The sequence below is a fragment of the Salmo salar genome, chromosome 19 (genome assembly GCF_965601325.2).
Source record: "Salmo salar chromosome 19, fSalSal1, whole genome shotgun sequence".
Lineage (NCBI taxonomy): Eukaryota > Metazoa > Chordata > Actinopteri > Salmoniformes > Salmonidae > Salmo > Salmo salar.
The window spans coordinates 11,298,549-11,314,609 of NC_138309.1; the positions used below are offsets into that span (position 1 = coordinate 11,298,549).

Consider the following 16,061-nt stretch of genomic DNA (forward strand, 5'->3'; position numbering starts at 1 on the left):
TGAAAAAATCCTCACAGCATAATGTTGCCACCACCATGCTTCACCGTAGGGATGGTATTGGCCAGGCGATGAGTGGTGCCTGGTTTCCTCCAGACATGACGCTTAGCATTCAGGCCAAAGAGTTCAATTTTGGTTTCATCACACCAGAGAATCTTGTTTCTCATGGTCTGAGTCCTTTAGGTGCCTTTTGGCAAACTCCAAGTGGGCTGTCATGTGCCTTTTACTGAGGAGTGGCTTCTGTCTGGCCACTCTACCATAAAGGCCTGATTGGTGGAATGCTGCAGAGATGGTTGTCCTTTTGGAAGGTTTTCCCATCTCCACAGAGGAACTCTGGAGCTCTGTCAGAGTGATCATCGGGTTCTTGGTCACCTCCCTGACCAAGGCCCTTCTCCCCCTGATTGCTCAGTTTGGCCAGCTCTAGGAATTGACTTGGTGGATCCAAACTTCTTTCATTTAAGAATGATGGAGGCCACTGTGTTCTTGGGAACCTTCAATGCTGCTGACATGTTTTGGTACACTTCTCCATATCTGTGCCTCGACACAATCCTGTCTCGTAGCTCTACAGACAATTCCTTCGACCTCATGTCTTGGTTTTTGCTCTGATGTGCACTGTCAACTGTGGGATTTTATATAGACAGGTGTGTGCCTTTCAAAATCATGTCCAATCAATTGAATTCACCACAGATGGACTCCAATAGAGTTGTAGAAACATCTCAAGGATGATCAATGGAAACAGGATGCACTTGAGCTGAATTTCTAGTCTCATAGCAAATGGTCTGAATACTTATGGAAATAAGTTATTTCTGCTGATCCTGGAGAGCCACCTGGGGCTGCTCCTTCTACTCCTGCTAAGACTTTGTGGCCTCCTGCTCCCTGGATGACACAGTAAGGGTTAGTTAGGAAATCAATCTTTCCCATTCGCCTACCAAACGTGGAAGACCTATTCTGACTGTATTAAGGTAGTGTGCCATCATGTTTGTAGACATTTCCTTATTATGAAGGTGTGGGACCTGCAGACTGAAAGGTGCAGCTACACACTGCGCAGCCACACTAGTGTAGAGTTCCTCCCCTCCTCTGCTGATAAGTCCCTGTGGGACACCTGTGGGCTCAAGACCCTCTACGGCTGCCGCAGCTCCATTAACCATGCTTCCTTCAGCCTTGCCGGCGACTTGCGATTCTTGTTGTGCTTTCATGCTATGTGACATCAGGCTGTGCTCACCATAGAGACAGAGCCTCAGTCTAGCAACCAGGTGGATTTCAGCCCGTCTTGCCGGATGCTGGCGGTTGCAGGGCATGACGGTAAGGTGAGGGTGGTGGATCTGGTGTCCTCACAGGTGGCGTGTGTGCTGAAGCACAAGGGCGCTGTGCAGTGTTGTTTTTGATCACAAGGGGGAGTACCTACTGTCAGGGGCATCTGACGAACAGATGTGTGGTCCTAATGGATAAGATGAATCGTTAAGAGTTAAACCTACACACAATCAATGTACCAAATAAGGACCACTAACCATTGCTCAGTGCAACAAATCTTGCCTTTGTATGAACATATTCTTTTTTTGATGTATCGCGTGCTTCGGTGTGTATTTCTAGAAATTAAGTACAACAAAAACATTACCACACATCAGTAATAAATCAACAACATCATGGTTGAGTTATAGGATTTATTAGAAACAAAAGAATCCAATGATACAAAAGTCACGAGAAAGTAAGTGACCATCTTTAAAGCAGAAGCAATGTCACATGGTAACTCGTTAACAGCGGGTAAACACAAACGTCCTGGGGTCGGACGGCTCTTACATCATGCCCAGCTTATACTCCACCATGATGTGGGGCTCACCCATCATCTCACTCTGGGCTGGATCTGCAAGGAGATGGACACAAAATGGCGGTGAACTCGCACCATTTTCACATCAGAAAAACAACATGGCCGTGAGTTCTCATCAGCTTCACTTCAACTGTGTTCCCTGTTGGCTTCAGTTCCTGATCATTTTTCTGCTCTCCTCCTTTGTAGAAAACCTATTGTTAGTGTGTTTTACCGTTGAGGATGTCCTCAAAGCTGATGCTCTCATCATTCCCTTTAAGAGTGTCCAGAGCCAGGTGTGAGCTCTGTAGGAACGGCAGGCGCTGGATCTGAGATGGGGAGGAAAGAGGGAAGGTATACGTTGGAAAGTTATTTATTGCAATTGCAGACACTGTTCCTTGTTTTCAATGAAGATCAGAGATATGCAATTGTGTGTGAGATAGGTTGTGTATACCTGTCTGGCTGCCCTGTACTCCATCTGTAGTTTGAGGGGAGCGTGGAGGCCCTGGATGTTTCTGAGGGTGGAGAAGTTCATCTTGTCCTGGTTCAGCTGAAACTGCAGGGAGAGGAGAAAACACTCAATGCTGGAGCTAAAGTAGCAGAGGTGGTTAGGAGATAAATGCCTGAAGACTTGTATTAACTCCCAGAAAAGATGCATAAACTGTAGCTCAGTAAAATAGGACCTTGTGTGTCTAATGTGTTGGTCACTCACATTCTTTTCTGAAAGCTCCAACGCATGGCTGGGAAGCAGCTCATTTTTCACACTGCTAAATCTGAGAGAGAAACAGAGGGAGAGGTGAAAACTGCAGTTATATCAAAAACTGATAGTTTAGCTAGTTACATAGTTTGAGATAAATGAGTGTCCAACACAGAGACAGTACTCTCACCCGCTCCTGAGTGTGTCCTGAACGCCATAAGCCCCAACCTGTGGACCCATGCCCGTCACCGGTACACTGTCCCTCAGCTGTGATCGCAGTCCACGGGTATTCTGGAGACGAACAACAGAACACAACTCGATTAGAATTATAACAGAGGCATAGTAACGCTTTACTGCAACCCAAACAACCGAGTTAACTTCAGCGAATTGCTACATTGTTAGTTGTCACGAAAAAAAGACAGGCCGGATGATAATTGGCGCGTTGCTATGTAGCTAACGTTAGCTAGTTAATGGTCTAAACTCACCAAAGGCGTTCGTGATTTATTTTAGAATGTATTGTTTTTCATTAAAATGACCCAAACGAAGCATGGCAGGCGGTTGTCCGCTTTGACGCCTCACTCAATTAGAACGTCTGTGTTTTCGCTGGCGCTGTAGTAGTCACAAAACAATACACATTGTCATCATTCACTTTTCCGAAATCATTTAAATTGGAAGAGGTAGTGATGGGTTGAGGCGTTACCATACATGCTAAATTAGACAAATTCACCCAATTATGGAAACAACATCGCTATCAGCGAAGAATATTGGAAACATGGCCTAGCCTGTTAGCATACAGCCACTGTTCTGCCTGTCCCGTCCTCTCCACCCGTCTCGCCCTGCTTGCTTCACCAGCTTCTGTTGAGGTTTTCGGCTTCTGATTTGTTTTTCGCGTAAGTTAGATACATTAACCAAACCGAGATAGCTAGCTAACGTTGGCTCCCTCATCGCTGCTAGTTAGCGTTAGCTAGCTCCTCGCTCACTGGCACGAGTGACTACTCGAAATCAAAACGTCTCTACAAATACAGCTAGCAATAAAGGTCCAGAACCCCACGATTCATTGGTATTTCGTATAAACAATATAGTTATCTCGCACAAATATCAACTTTACACATTTACTGTATTAATTAAACAACAATTGTTGCTAATATGATAGCTACCATTGTCGCTCTGATGCGGCTGTTTTCACTTTCAGTACAAAACTTCCGGTTGGGGTTTCGTTAGTTTTACGACACATCCGAATCAGATGAAAGAAATACAACCAGGCTAGTAGAAGGAAATAAAAAAGGAAATAACGTTTGCTGTTGTTTAAACTATTGTTGTGTTGTTTACATGTGCTCGTATATAGTTTATAATTCTTTATACACAGTTCGGTAGATGTATCTTTATATATGAATTTATTTTCACCCATTACAGCTTGGGGGTATAGCTCAGTGGTAGAGCATTTGACTGCAGATCAAGAGGTCCCCGGTTCAAATCCGGGTGCCCCCTCATTTTTTTTGTTTCCTTCTTTGAGTGATAATTTGAGCATGAATAGGTATAATATTTCGAAGCACATTGTCTCTGGTTTACCTACATCTGATGTCCTTAGACCTATTACAGTTGTTAAACGATGGTGTAGAAAAAATATAGAATACACTCCCACACTTATGACTACAAATATATAAAATGTAGTCGCAACATGGCTCAGTTGGTAGAGCATGGTGTTTGCAACGCCAGGGTTGTGGATTCGATTCCCACGGGGGACCAGTGCGGACTAGTGTGGAGAAAAAAAATGTATGAAATGTATGCGTTCACTACTGTAAGTCGCTCTGGATAAGAGCGTCTGCTAAATGACTAAAAATGTGAAACATAAAGCGACATTCACCACTTTATTTCTCTTCACATTTAATTGAATCTCATTGCATACGATCATGGTTTAGTTGTCTCTGCTAGTCTGTATTGCAATTTTCTGGTCTGGTCAGTGATCCAATCAGCCAGCCAGTCAGCCATTCAGTCAGTCAGAGAGATTGGCCTGGAGGATACTGAGGTGACTGAACTGAGCTGCACTTCCTAACCTCCTGCCAAATGTATGACCATATTAGAGACACATTTTCCCCCAGATTACACATATCCACAAAGAATTCGAAAACAAACCCAATTTTGATAAACTCCCATATCTACTGGGTGAAACACCAGTGTGCCATCACAGCAGCAAGACATGTGACCTGTTGCCACAAGAAAATGGCAACCAATGAAGAACAAACACCATTGTAAATACAAACAATATTTATGTTTATTTATTTTCCCTTTTGTACTTTAACTATTTGCACATCGTTACAACACTGTATATAGACATAATATGACATTCGAAATGTCTTTATTCTTTTGGAAATTCTGTGAGTGTAATGTTGCTGTTAATTTGTATTGTTTATTTCACTTATGTGTATTATCCACTTCACTTGCTTTGGCAATGTTAACATATATTTCCTATGCCAATAAAGCCCTTAAAATCGAAATTGATAGAGGGACGGAGAGAGAGAGAGTTGTTACTCCCTTTGACCACAGGGGGATGCTATAATCCCGGTGAAGTTGTTGGTTTGATTATAATGTGCCATAACTCAAGGAATAAATAATTGTACCTTTGCAAGACTCAGAGGAATTACTGGCGCACACATCCCTCCAGTCATGAATATACCTGCAGAAATGTGAAAAAACATTGTTGCTTTGGGTACACTGCATTGCAGCTGTCTGAACGAATTGAGGAAGATGTTCATAATGTTTTGTATACTCAGTGTAGATTAGCAATAATGACGCTGTTTGAGGCTTACAGATCAGCGAATATCATAGTGAGTGGTGCTATTCCAGGTAAGGATGCTCACTAACTCACATCTGCTTCAGCCACTTGAGCTTCCTCCTCTTCTTCCTCCTCTTCACGTGCTGCTGACTGCAGTTTGGAGTGGTGGAACTCAACCTTCCTGCCATTGGTCTCCAATGTGATGATGTCACCTAACAGAGCAACCTGAACCAATAGACTTCTCAAATTATAATCTTCTTTCACAGAGGGGCTGAGTACTGCACTAAAGCAATGATGACAACATAGTATCTCTCTTCGAGGTACCAACTATATCATACCGAACCCATATAAGATATAGTGTGATATCATGTGGTCTGAACTTCTGCCCCACCTTCACAGAGAGCAGTCTCCAGCCGTTGTTCTCTATGTGGCAGTACCAGCCAGCCTGTTCGTCCTGTACCAGGGGCCTCTGGTTGTATTTTTGCCTGGGGATGGGCCTCCTGCCTGGGGGAGGGTGTGTAGTCTTTGGGGCTATTGGCACACATGTCCACGATGGGTCGTGGGTGTAGATCTAAATAGTAGATCTTATAGTAGATGCTCGGGGGAAATGTGGTCTATGTGGGGAAAGACAAACAAATCTCACATTAGCATGCACACATCTATTTGTATTGCATAAATCATAGGTTTTTAAATAAATTCCAGTGATAGGTATTTTTTCAGCATTTTTAGCACTGTCAAAATGAACACCCCTCCCAGTCTGAATCTGATGTGGACTCCTGCCGCAGCATCCAGAATATCTCTCTGCAATAACAACCATAGTACCATTCATAATGGTCAATGTGTGTGTGTGTGTGTGTGTGTGTGTGTGTGTGTGTGTGTGTGTGTGTGTGTGTGTGTGTGTGTGTGTGTGTGTGTGTGTGCATAGGGTGCTACCTCACTGGGATTTACTTTTTTGAGCAGGAGTCGAGGGTCTCCCTGGTTACAGAACCTCACAAGGTTCTTAAAGTACTAGAAAACACGTGTATCCTACATATAGGAGATGGAGAGGTTACACAGTCTGTGTGTGAATGTGTGTGTGTTCACGTGTCTTCTCCAAGTCCTTTGTGTCATCCTGGCAACCCTGTGGTAGACCCTCTGAGGCTGGCGGTCCAGCTCCATCGTATCCTCCCCTGCAGGAGGGTCCTCCACTGGGGAGGAAGTTGGGGCACTGGGGGATCAGGGTGGAGCATAGGTTAGAGCAGTGGTTCCCAGTCAGGGGTATCAGGACCCAGTAGGGGGGATTTGGCCTATCCACAGGGGTACTTGAGAAGACTCATGAGACCATAGTACTACTAGTAAAATACACATGTGGAGGTACTTGAAGGGTACTCTTGGCAGAGCAGAATTCAGTTGGTGGTACAGTAACCGATAAAGGTTGGGAACCACTGGGTTAGAGAGGGGGTCCATAAATGGTGGGCTGAGATCAATGGTTAAAGTGGGGGGTTGGGGGGGGGGCTGACTGGTACTAAGATCCTACACTTTTAATATTTGATTGGTGGCACCTCTCTTATACCTACTCTAGAATAGCTGATATATTGCATGGTAACTTGAGTGGTTAGGTGGTGGAGGCCTACACTGTATTAAATGTTAAGTTTGAGAAGAACTTCTGCTAACCTTTCCATTACCTACCTTCTTATCCATGCTTATGAACTGGAGCTATGACTGTGACTGAAGTTGAACTGGGTAAATACAAAGAACATCAAAGGACTGTTGTTATGCACAGGTCACAATGGACAATATAAGCAGCAAAACAGGACGAATCCAGATACCCGCAGAAAATGCATTGGAAAATGACAGACACGGGCAAGTGACTCACTCAGCAACTGCATTGGAAAACTTTCGCATCTGCTACCCCAAACTGCCCACACTTGCACTTTGATGACCCACACATTCCTTCCAATTACATACATCATTTACCCTAAATGTTCATAGATAACAGTTATAATTTGTTTCTGTCACATATATTTGCGATACATGGTCGAAACGTAGGCCTATGTTAGGGTGTTAGGTCACATGACAAAATCTGGACACTGAGCGAGAAGTCTACTGTTTGACGCTGGTGCTCACTTACCCCTTTAAGGTCAATGTCCACACGGAAATCGAATTAGCATAATAACCTCCATAATAATCCGTCAGTTTAAGATAGAGATACACCTGCTCGTCAAACATCTAATTTCAAAATCATTGGCATTAATATGGAGTTGGTCCCCCTTTTCTGCTATAAAATAATCCACTCTTCTGGGCTTTCCACTATATGTTGGAACATTGCTGTGGGGACTTGCTTCCATTCAGCCACAAGAGCATTAGTGAGATCGGGCACTGATGTTGGGTGATTAGGCCTGGCTCGCAGTCACCGTTCCAATTCATCCAAAAGGTGTTTGATGGGGTTGAGGTTAGGGCTTTGTGAAGGCCAGTCAAGTTTTTACACACCGATCTCAAAACACTATTTCTGTATGAACCTCGCTTTGTGCACTGGGGCATTGTCATGCTGAAACAAGAAAGGGCCTTGTTTCAGCAACTGTTGCCACAAAGTTCACAGAATCGTCTAGAACGTCATTGTATGCTGCAACGTCAAGATTTCCCTTAATTGGAACTAAGGGGACTGAAAAATGAAAAACAGCCCCAGACCATTATTCCTCCTCCACCAAACTTTACAGTTGGCACTATACATTAAAGCAGGCAGTGTTCTCCTGGCATCCGTCAAACCTAGATTCTTCCATCGGACTCCGTGGTTCATCACTCCAGAGAACACGTATCCACTGCTCCAGAGTCCAATTGCGGCGAGCTATACACCTCTCCAGCCAACATTTGGCATTGCGCATGGAGCCGACTTGTTAGAAATATGGCATCCTATGACGGTACCATGTTGAAAGTCACTGAGCTCTTCAGGGGCCATTATACTGCCAATGTTTGTCTATGGAGATTGCATGGCGGTGTATTCAATTTCATACACCTGTCAGCAACGGGTATCGCTGAACTAGCCGAATCCACTAATTTAAAGGGGTGTCCACACCACTTTTGGCCATGTAGTGTATCTGTTTTTTTGTTGCATTGGATGCGTGTTAATCCACCGCATCCGCCTATGTAACACTTCCGCATCTGCCGTGAAAGGTGACAGAGCTAGAACAATGTTTATCAGACCATGAGGGATCCCGAAAATCAGTCTTCTAATGAAATCATCTGTAGCGTCTGAACGGTTTGGCCTACAAACTATTATGACCCCTCTATGTCTCACAAACATGATGGTGCTCGACGACCTCCACAAGTGTTAGGAGACTCGTCTGAAGTCGGTACAGTCAATCTGCCAACTTCTGTCAGTAGCGTCCGAACCGTTTGGGCTACACACAAATATTGTTTTGCTGCTGTAGGATGCCCACAGGGCTCACAAGACTCATCTGAATGTCCCAGTACCAGTTGAAAAATTAATGGAAGTATATACAGTGCATTTGGAAAGTATTCAGACCCATTGACTTTTTCCACATTTTGTTACATTATAGCCTTATTCTAAAATGGATGATCCCCCCCCTCAATCAACACACAATACCCCATAATGACAAAGCAAAAACAGTTTCTTTGAAATTTGTGCGAAGGGTGGCTACTTTGAAGAATAACAAATATAAAATACACTTTTTTGGTTACTACGTGATTCCATATGTGTTATTTCATAGTTTTCATGTCTTCACTATTATTCTACAATGTAGAAAATAGTAAAAATAAAGAACAACTGTGAATGAGTAGGTGTGTCCAAACTTTTGACTGAATACCAAGTGTCACATCTGGAGGAAACCTGGCAGCATCCCTACAGTGGAGCATGGTGGTGGCATCATCCTGCTGTGGGGATGTTTTTCAGTGGCAGGGACTGGGAGACTAGTCAGGATTGAGGGAAAGATGAGTACAGCAAAGTACAGCGAGATCCTTGATGAAAACCTGCTCCAGAGCGCTCAGGACCTCAGACTGGGGCAAAGGTTCACCTTCCAACAGGACAAGGACACTAATCACACAGCCAAGACAACACAGGAGTGGCTTCGGGACAAGTCTCTAATTATCCTTGAGTGGCCCAGCCAGAGCCCAGATTTGAACCTGATCGAACATCTCTGGAGAGACCTGAAAATAGCTGTACAGCAACGCTCCCCATCCAACCTGACAGAGCTTGAAAGGATCTGCAGAGAAGAATGGAGGAAACTCCCCAAATACAGGTGTGCCAAACTTGTAGCGCCATACCCAAGAAGACTCGAGGCTGTAATTGCTGCCAAAGGTGCTTCAAGAAAGTACTGAGTAAAGGGTCTGAATACTTATGTAAATGTGATATTTTTTAAATGTATTTTAATACCAGTTTTTGCTCTGTCATTATGGGGTATTGTGTGTAGATTGATGAGGAAACAAACCATTTCTTCTTTGCCAAGATAATCCATCCACCTGACAGGTGTGGCATATCAAGAAGCTGATTGAACAGCATGATCATTACACAGGTGCACCTTGTGCTGGGGACAATAAAAGGCTACTTTAAAATGTTCAGTTTTGTCTAACAACACAATATCTCAAGTTGAGGGAGCGTGCAATTGGCATGCTTACTACAGGAATGTCCACCAGAGTTGTTGCCAGAAAACGTTATGTTAATTTCTCTACCATAAGTCGCCTCCAACATTGTTTTAGAGAATTTGGCAGTACGTCCAACTGACCTCACAACCGCAGACCATGTGTATGGCGACGTGTGGGTGAGCGGTTTGCTGATGTCAACGTTGTGAACAGAGTGCGCCATGGTGGTGGTGAGGTTATAGTATGGGCAGGCATAAGCTATCGACAACAAACACAGTTGTATTTTATGAATGGCAATTTGAAATCACAGAGATACCGTGACGAGATCATAAGACCCATTGTCGTGCCATTCATCTGCCGCCGTCACCTCACATTTCAGCATTTTAATGCACGGCACCATGTCGCAAGGATCTATACACAATTCCTGGAAGCTGAAAATGTCCCAGTTCTTCCATGGCCTGCACTCACAAGACATGTCATCCATTGACCATGTTTGGGATGCTTTGGACCAACGTGAATGACAGCGTGTTCCAGTTCCTGCCAATATCCAGAAACTTCGCACAGCCATTGAAGAGAAGTGGGACAACATTCCACAGGCCACAATCAACAGCCTGATCAACTCTATGAGAAGGAGATGTGTCGCGCTGCATGAGGCAAATTATGGTCCCACCAGATACTGACTGGTTTTCTGATCCACGCCCCTACCTTTTTTTAAGGTATCTGTGATCAACAGATGCATATCTGTATTCCCAGTCGTGAAAACCATAGATTAGGGCCTAATGAATTTACTTCAATTGTCTGATTTCTTTATATGACTTGTAACTCAGCAAAATCTTTGAAATTGTAGCATGTTGCGTTTATATTTTTGTTCAGTATACAAAATGTAATATCTAAGCAAAGACCTGCAGACATGAAACAAAGTGCACTGTGCTTCTGAGAATGTGTTGTATCAGTTCATTTCTAAAAGCCATGGATATTTTACCCCCTTAACATTTACCTGTTTGCATAAAATGATCTAGATACCAAGTAAATGGACATGGCAGAGTGTGTCATTGTAAAAAAAGAAACAAAAAGAACAGAAAATAATGAAACTTGAGATGAGAGAAAAAGGGAGAAAGGATCTGAGCCTGTGAAATTTTTGTTGTTGTCTCCATGTCAAAACACGCTGACAGACACAACAGACATACAGTACCAATCAAAAGTATGGACACACCTACTCATTCAAGGGTTTTTCTTTATTTTTACTAGTTTCTACATTGTAGAATAATCGTGAAGACATCAAAACGATGAAATAACACATATGGAATCATGTAGTAACCCAAAAAGTGTTAAACAAATCAAAATAGATTTTATATTTGAGATTCTTCAAAGTAGCCACCCTTTTCCTTAATGACAGCTTTGCACACGCTTGGCATTCTCTCAACCAGCTTCACCTGGAATGCTTTTCCAACAGTCGTGAAGGAGTGCCCACATATGCTGAGCACTTGTTGGCTGCTTTTCCTTCACTCTGCGGTCCAACTCATCCCAACTATCTCAATTGGGTTAAGGTTGGGTGATTGTGGAGGCCAGGTCATCTGATGCAGCACTCCATCACTCTCCTTCTTGGTCAAATAGCCCTTACACAGTCTGGAGGTGTGTTGGGTCATTGTCCTGTTGAAAAACCAATGATAGCCCTACTAAGCACAAACCAGATGGGATGGCGTATCGCTGCAGAATGCTGTGGTAGCCATGCTGGTTAAGTGTGCCTTGAATTCTAAATAAATCACTGACAGTGTCACCAGCAAAGCAACCCCACACCTCCTCCTCCATGCTTCACGGTGGGAACCACACATGCTGAGATCATCCGTTCACCTACTCTGCGTCTCACAAAGACACAGCAGATGGAACCAAAAATCTCAAATTTGGACTCATCAGACCAAAGGACAGATTTTCACCGGTCTAATGTCCTTTGCTCGTGTTTCTTGGCCCAAACACGTCTCTTCTTCTTATTGATGTCCTTAAGTAGTAGTTTCTTTGCAGAAATTCGACCATGAAGGCCTGATTCACGCAGTCTCCTCTGAACAGATGATGTTGAGATGTGTGTGTTACTTGAACTCTGTGAAGCATTTATTTGGGCTGCAATATCTGAGGCTGATAACTCTAGTGAATTTATCCTCTGCAGCAGAGGTACAGTGAGGGAAAAAAGTATTTGATCCCCTGCTGATTTTGAATGTTTGCCCACTGACAAAGAAAGGATCAGTCTATAATTTTAATGGTAGGTTTATTTGAACAGTGAGAGACAGAATAACAACAACAAAATCCAGAAAAACTCATGTCAGAAATGTTATAAATTGATTTGCATTTTAATGAGGGAAATAAGTATTTGACCCCCTCTTAATCAGAAAGATGTCTGGCTCCCAGGTGTCTTTTATACAGGTAACGAGCTGAGATTAGGAGCACACTCTTAAAGGGAGTGCTCCTAATCTCAGTTTGTTACCTGTATAAAAGACACCTGTCCACAGAAGCAATCAATCAATCAGATTCCAAACTCTCCACCATGGCCAAGACCAAAGAGCTCTCCAAGGATGTTAGGGACAAGATTGTAGACCTACACAAGGCTGGAATGGGCTACAAGAACATCGCCAAGCAGCTTGGTGAGAAGGTGACAACAGTTGGTGCAATTATTCGCAAATGGAAGAAACACAAAATAACTGTCAATCTCTCTCGGCCTGGGGCTCCATGCAAGATCTCACCTCGTGGAGTTGCAATGATCATGAGAACGGTGAGGAATCAGCCCAGAACTACACGGGAGGATCTTGTCAATGATCTCAAGGCAGCTGGGACCATAGTCACCATGAAAACAATTGGTAACACACTACGCGTGAAGGACTGAAATCCTGCAGCGCCCGCAAGGTACCCCTGCTCAAGAAAGCACATATACATGCCCGTCTGAAGTTTGCCAATGAACATCTGAATGATTCAGAGGACAACTGGGTGAAAGTGTTGTGGTCAGATGAGACCAAAATGGAGCTCTTTGGCATCAACTCAACTCACCGTGTTTGGAGGAGGAGGAATGCTGCCTATGACCCCAAGAATACCATCCCCACCGTCAAACATGGAGGTGGAAACATTATGCTTTGGGGGTGTTTTTCTGCTAAGGGGACAGGACAACTTCACCGCATCAAAGGGACGATGGACTGGGCCATGTGCCGTCAAATCTTGGGTGAGAACCTCCTTCCCTCAGCCAGGGCATTGAAAATGGGTCATGGGTGGGTATTCCAGCATGACAATGACCCAAAACACACGGCCAAGGCAACAAAGGAGTGGCTCAATAAGAAGCAGATTAAGGTCCTGGAGTGGCCTAGCCAGTCTCCAGACCTTAATCCCATAGAAAATCTGTGGAGGGAGCTGAAGGTTCGAGTTGCCAAATGTCAGCCTCGAAACCTTAATGACTTGGAGAAGATCTGCAAAGAGGAGTGGGACAAAATCCCTCCTGAGATGTGTGCCAACCTGGTGGCCAACTACAAGAAACGTCTGACCTCTGTGATTGCCAACAAGGGTTTTGCCACCAAGTACTAAGTCATGTTTTGCAGAGGGGTCAAATACTTATTTCCCTCATTAAAATGCAAATCATTTTATAACATTTTTAACATGCGTTTTTCTGGATTTTTTTGTTGTTATTCTGTCTCTCACTGTTCAAATAAACCTACCATTAAAATTATAGACTGATAATTTCTTTGTCAGTGGGCAAACGTACAAAATCAGCAGGGGATCAAATACTTTTTTCCCTCACTGTAACTCTGGGTATTCCTTACCTGTGGCGGTCCTCATGAGAGCCAGTTTCATCATAGCGCTTGATGGTTTTTGCGACTGCACTTGGAGAAACTTTCAGTTCTTGAAATATTCCGGATTGACTGACCTTCATGTTTTAAAGTAATGATGGACTGCTGTTTTTCTTTGCTTATTTGAGCTGTTCTTGCCATAATATGGACTTGGTCTTTCACCAAATAGGGCTATCTTCTTTATACCACCCCTACCTTGTCACAACACAGTTGATAGGCTCAAACGCATTAAGAAGGAAAGAAATTCCACAAATTAACTTTTAATAAGGCACCCCTGTTAATTGAAATGCATTCCAGGTGAATACCTCATGAAGCTGGTTGAGAGAATACCAAGAGTGTGCAAAGCTGTCATCAAGGCAAAGGGTGGCTACTTTGAAGAATCTCAAATGTAAAATATATTTTGATTTGTTTAACACTTTTTTGGTTACTACATGATTCCATATGTGTTATTTCATAGTTTTGATGTCTTCACTATTATTCTACAATGTAGAAACTAGTAAAAATAAAGAAAAACCCTTGAATGAGTAGGTGTGTCCATACTTTTGATCGGTACTGTACATTACATGAAATAGAGAAAGAGATTCTCACACTTAATTTGGGGTGTAGCTGTCTCCTGCCTGCCAAACAGTGAACACCACAGAACTGCACCCAATGTTCTGAGACTGCATTCCACCCAACAGCCATGGGAAACGATGACTCTAGAACCCTTGCCAGAGTATATGAGAGAGAGGAGGGAGAGAGAGAGACAGAGAGAGACAGAAACCTTGCCAGGGTGTGAGGTAGATGGAAAGAAAAAGGGAGGATGGGAGGGGAGAAGAGAAAGGTAATATTTTCCAAATGACCATTTTATTTTAATAACCCATCATTATGTAATAACTATTAGGAGACGCCCTTTCGAATGTTGTTGTTGTGCTGACAGGTTGAACTGTAGTGGGGAGAAGTCCTTTGAAGTGTAGAGGCAGAGACAAGCAGGTGCATGCATGTAATGCCATGAGCACTGCTGATAGCACCTACGCCTGCTGAATACATATTCAACAACGCCTGACAGCCATACATACAGTGCATTCGGAAAGTATTCAGACCCCTTGACTTTTTCCACATTTTGTTACGTTACAGCCTTATTCTAAAATGTATTAAATTGTTCCCCCCCTACATCAATCTACACATAATACCCCAAAATGACAAAGCAAAAACTGTTTTTTAGAAATGTTTGAAAATGTATATAAGAAAAAAAAAATGAAATATGACATTTACATAAGTATTCAGACCCTTTACTCAGGTTTGATCAGGTTCAAGTCCGGGCTCTGGCTGGGCCACTCAAGGACATTCAGAGACCTGTCCTGAAGCCACTCTGGAGTAGCTTTCATCAAGGATCTCTCTCTACTTTGCTCCGTTCATCTTTCCCTCGATCCTGACTAGTCTCCCAGTCCCTGCCGCTGTAAAACAACCCCACAGCATTATGCTGCCACAACCATGCTTCACCGTAGGGATGATGCCAGGTTTCCTCCAGACGTGACACTTGGCATCCAGGCCAAAGAGTTCAATCTTGGTTTAATCAGACCAGAGAATCTTGTTTCTCATAGTCTGAGAGTCCTTTAGGTGCTTTTTGGCAAACTCCAAGCAGGCTATCATGTGCCTTTTACTGAGTGGCTTCCGTCTGGCCACTCTACCATAAAGGCCTGATTGGTGGAGTGCTGCAGAGATGGTTGTCCTTCTGGAAGGTTCTCCCATCTCCACAGAGGAACTCTGGAGCTCTGTCAAGAGTGGCCACCGGGTTCTTGGTCACCTCCCTGACCAAGGCCCTTAGCCCCTGATTGCGGTCAGCTCTAGGATGAGTCTTAGTGGTTTCAAACTTATTCCATTTAAGAATGATGGAGGTCACTGTGTTCTTGGGGACCTTCAATGCTGCAGAAATGTTTTAGTACCCTTCCCTAAATCTGTGCCTCAAGACAATCTTTTCTCTGCGCTCTACGGACAATTATTTTGACCTCACGGCTTGGTTTTTGCTCTGTCAACTGTGGGACCTTATATAGACAGGTGTGTGCCTTTCCAAATCATGTCCAATCAATTAAATTTACCACAGGTGGACTAAAATCAAGTTGTAGAAACATCTCAAGGATGATCAATGGAAACAGGATGCACCTGAGCTCAGTTGAGTCTCATAGCAAAGTATCTGAATACTTATGTCAATAAGGTATCCCTTTTTCTTTTTATAAATTAGCAAACATTTCTAAAAACCTGTTTTCACTTTGTCATTATGGGGTATTGCGTGTAGATTGCTGAGTTACATTTTTTAATCCATTTTAGAATAAGGCTGTAACATAACAAAATGTGGAAAAATTCAAGGCGTCTGAATACTTTCCGAAGGAACTGTATGCTCATGTTTGTCGCCAAAGC

The 16,061-nt window shown here is 43.4% G+C and overlaps 1 protein-coding gene and 1 non-coding gene across 2 annotated transcripts; one reads left to right on the forward strand and one right to left on the reverse strand.

Annotated features, from left to right (window-relative positions):
- Positions 1–1,644: 1,644 nt before the first annotated feature.
- On the reverse strand, positions 1,645–3,736 carry LOC106578446 (proteasome maturation protein). The gene is made up of 6 exons (XM_014157247.2): positions 3,653–3,736; positions 2,686–2,786; positions 2,511–2,571; positions 2,253–2,354; positions 2,034–2,127; positions 1,645–1,858 (listed from the first exon to the last, which is right to left on the reverse strand). The coding sequence occupies exons 1-6, from the start codon at positions 3,653–3,655 to the stop codon at positions 1,791–1,793; spliced, it is 429 nt and encodes a 142-aa protein (XP_014012722.1). The 5' UTR covers positions 3,656–3,736; the 3' UTR covers positions 1,645–1,790.
- A 175-nt stretch (positions 3,737–3,911) lies between these two features.
- Positions 3,912–3,983, forward strand: trnac-gca (transfer RNA cysteine (anticodon GCA)). Its single transcript has one exon. It is a non-coding gene; the product is annotated as a tRNA-Cys (tRNA).
- The last annotated feature ends 12,078 nt before the right edge of the window (positions 3,984–16,061 follow it).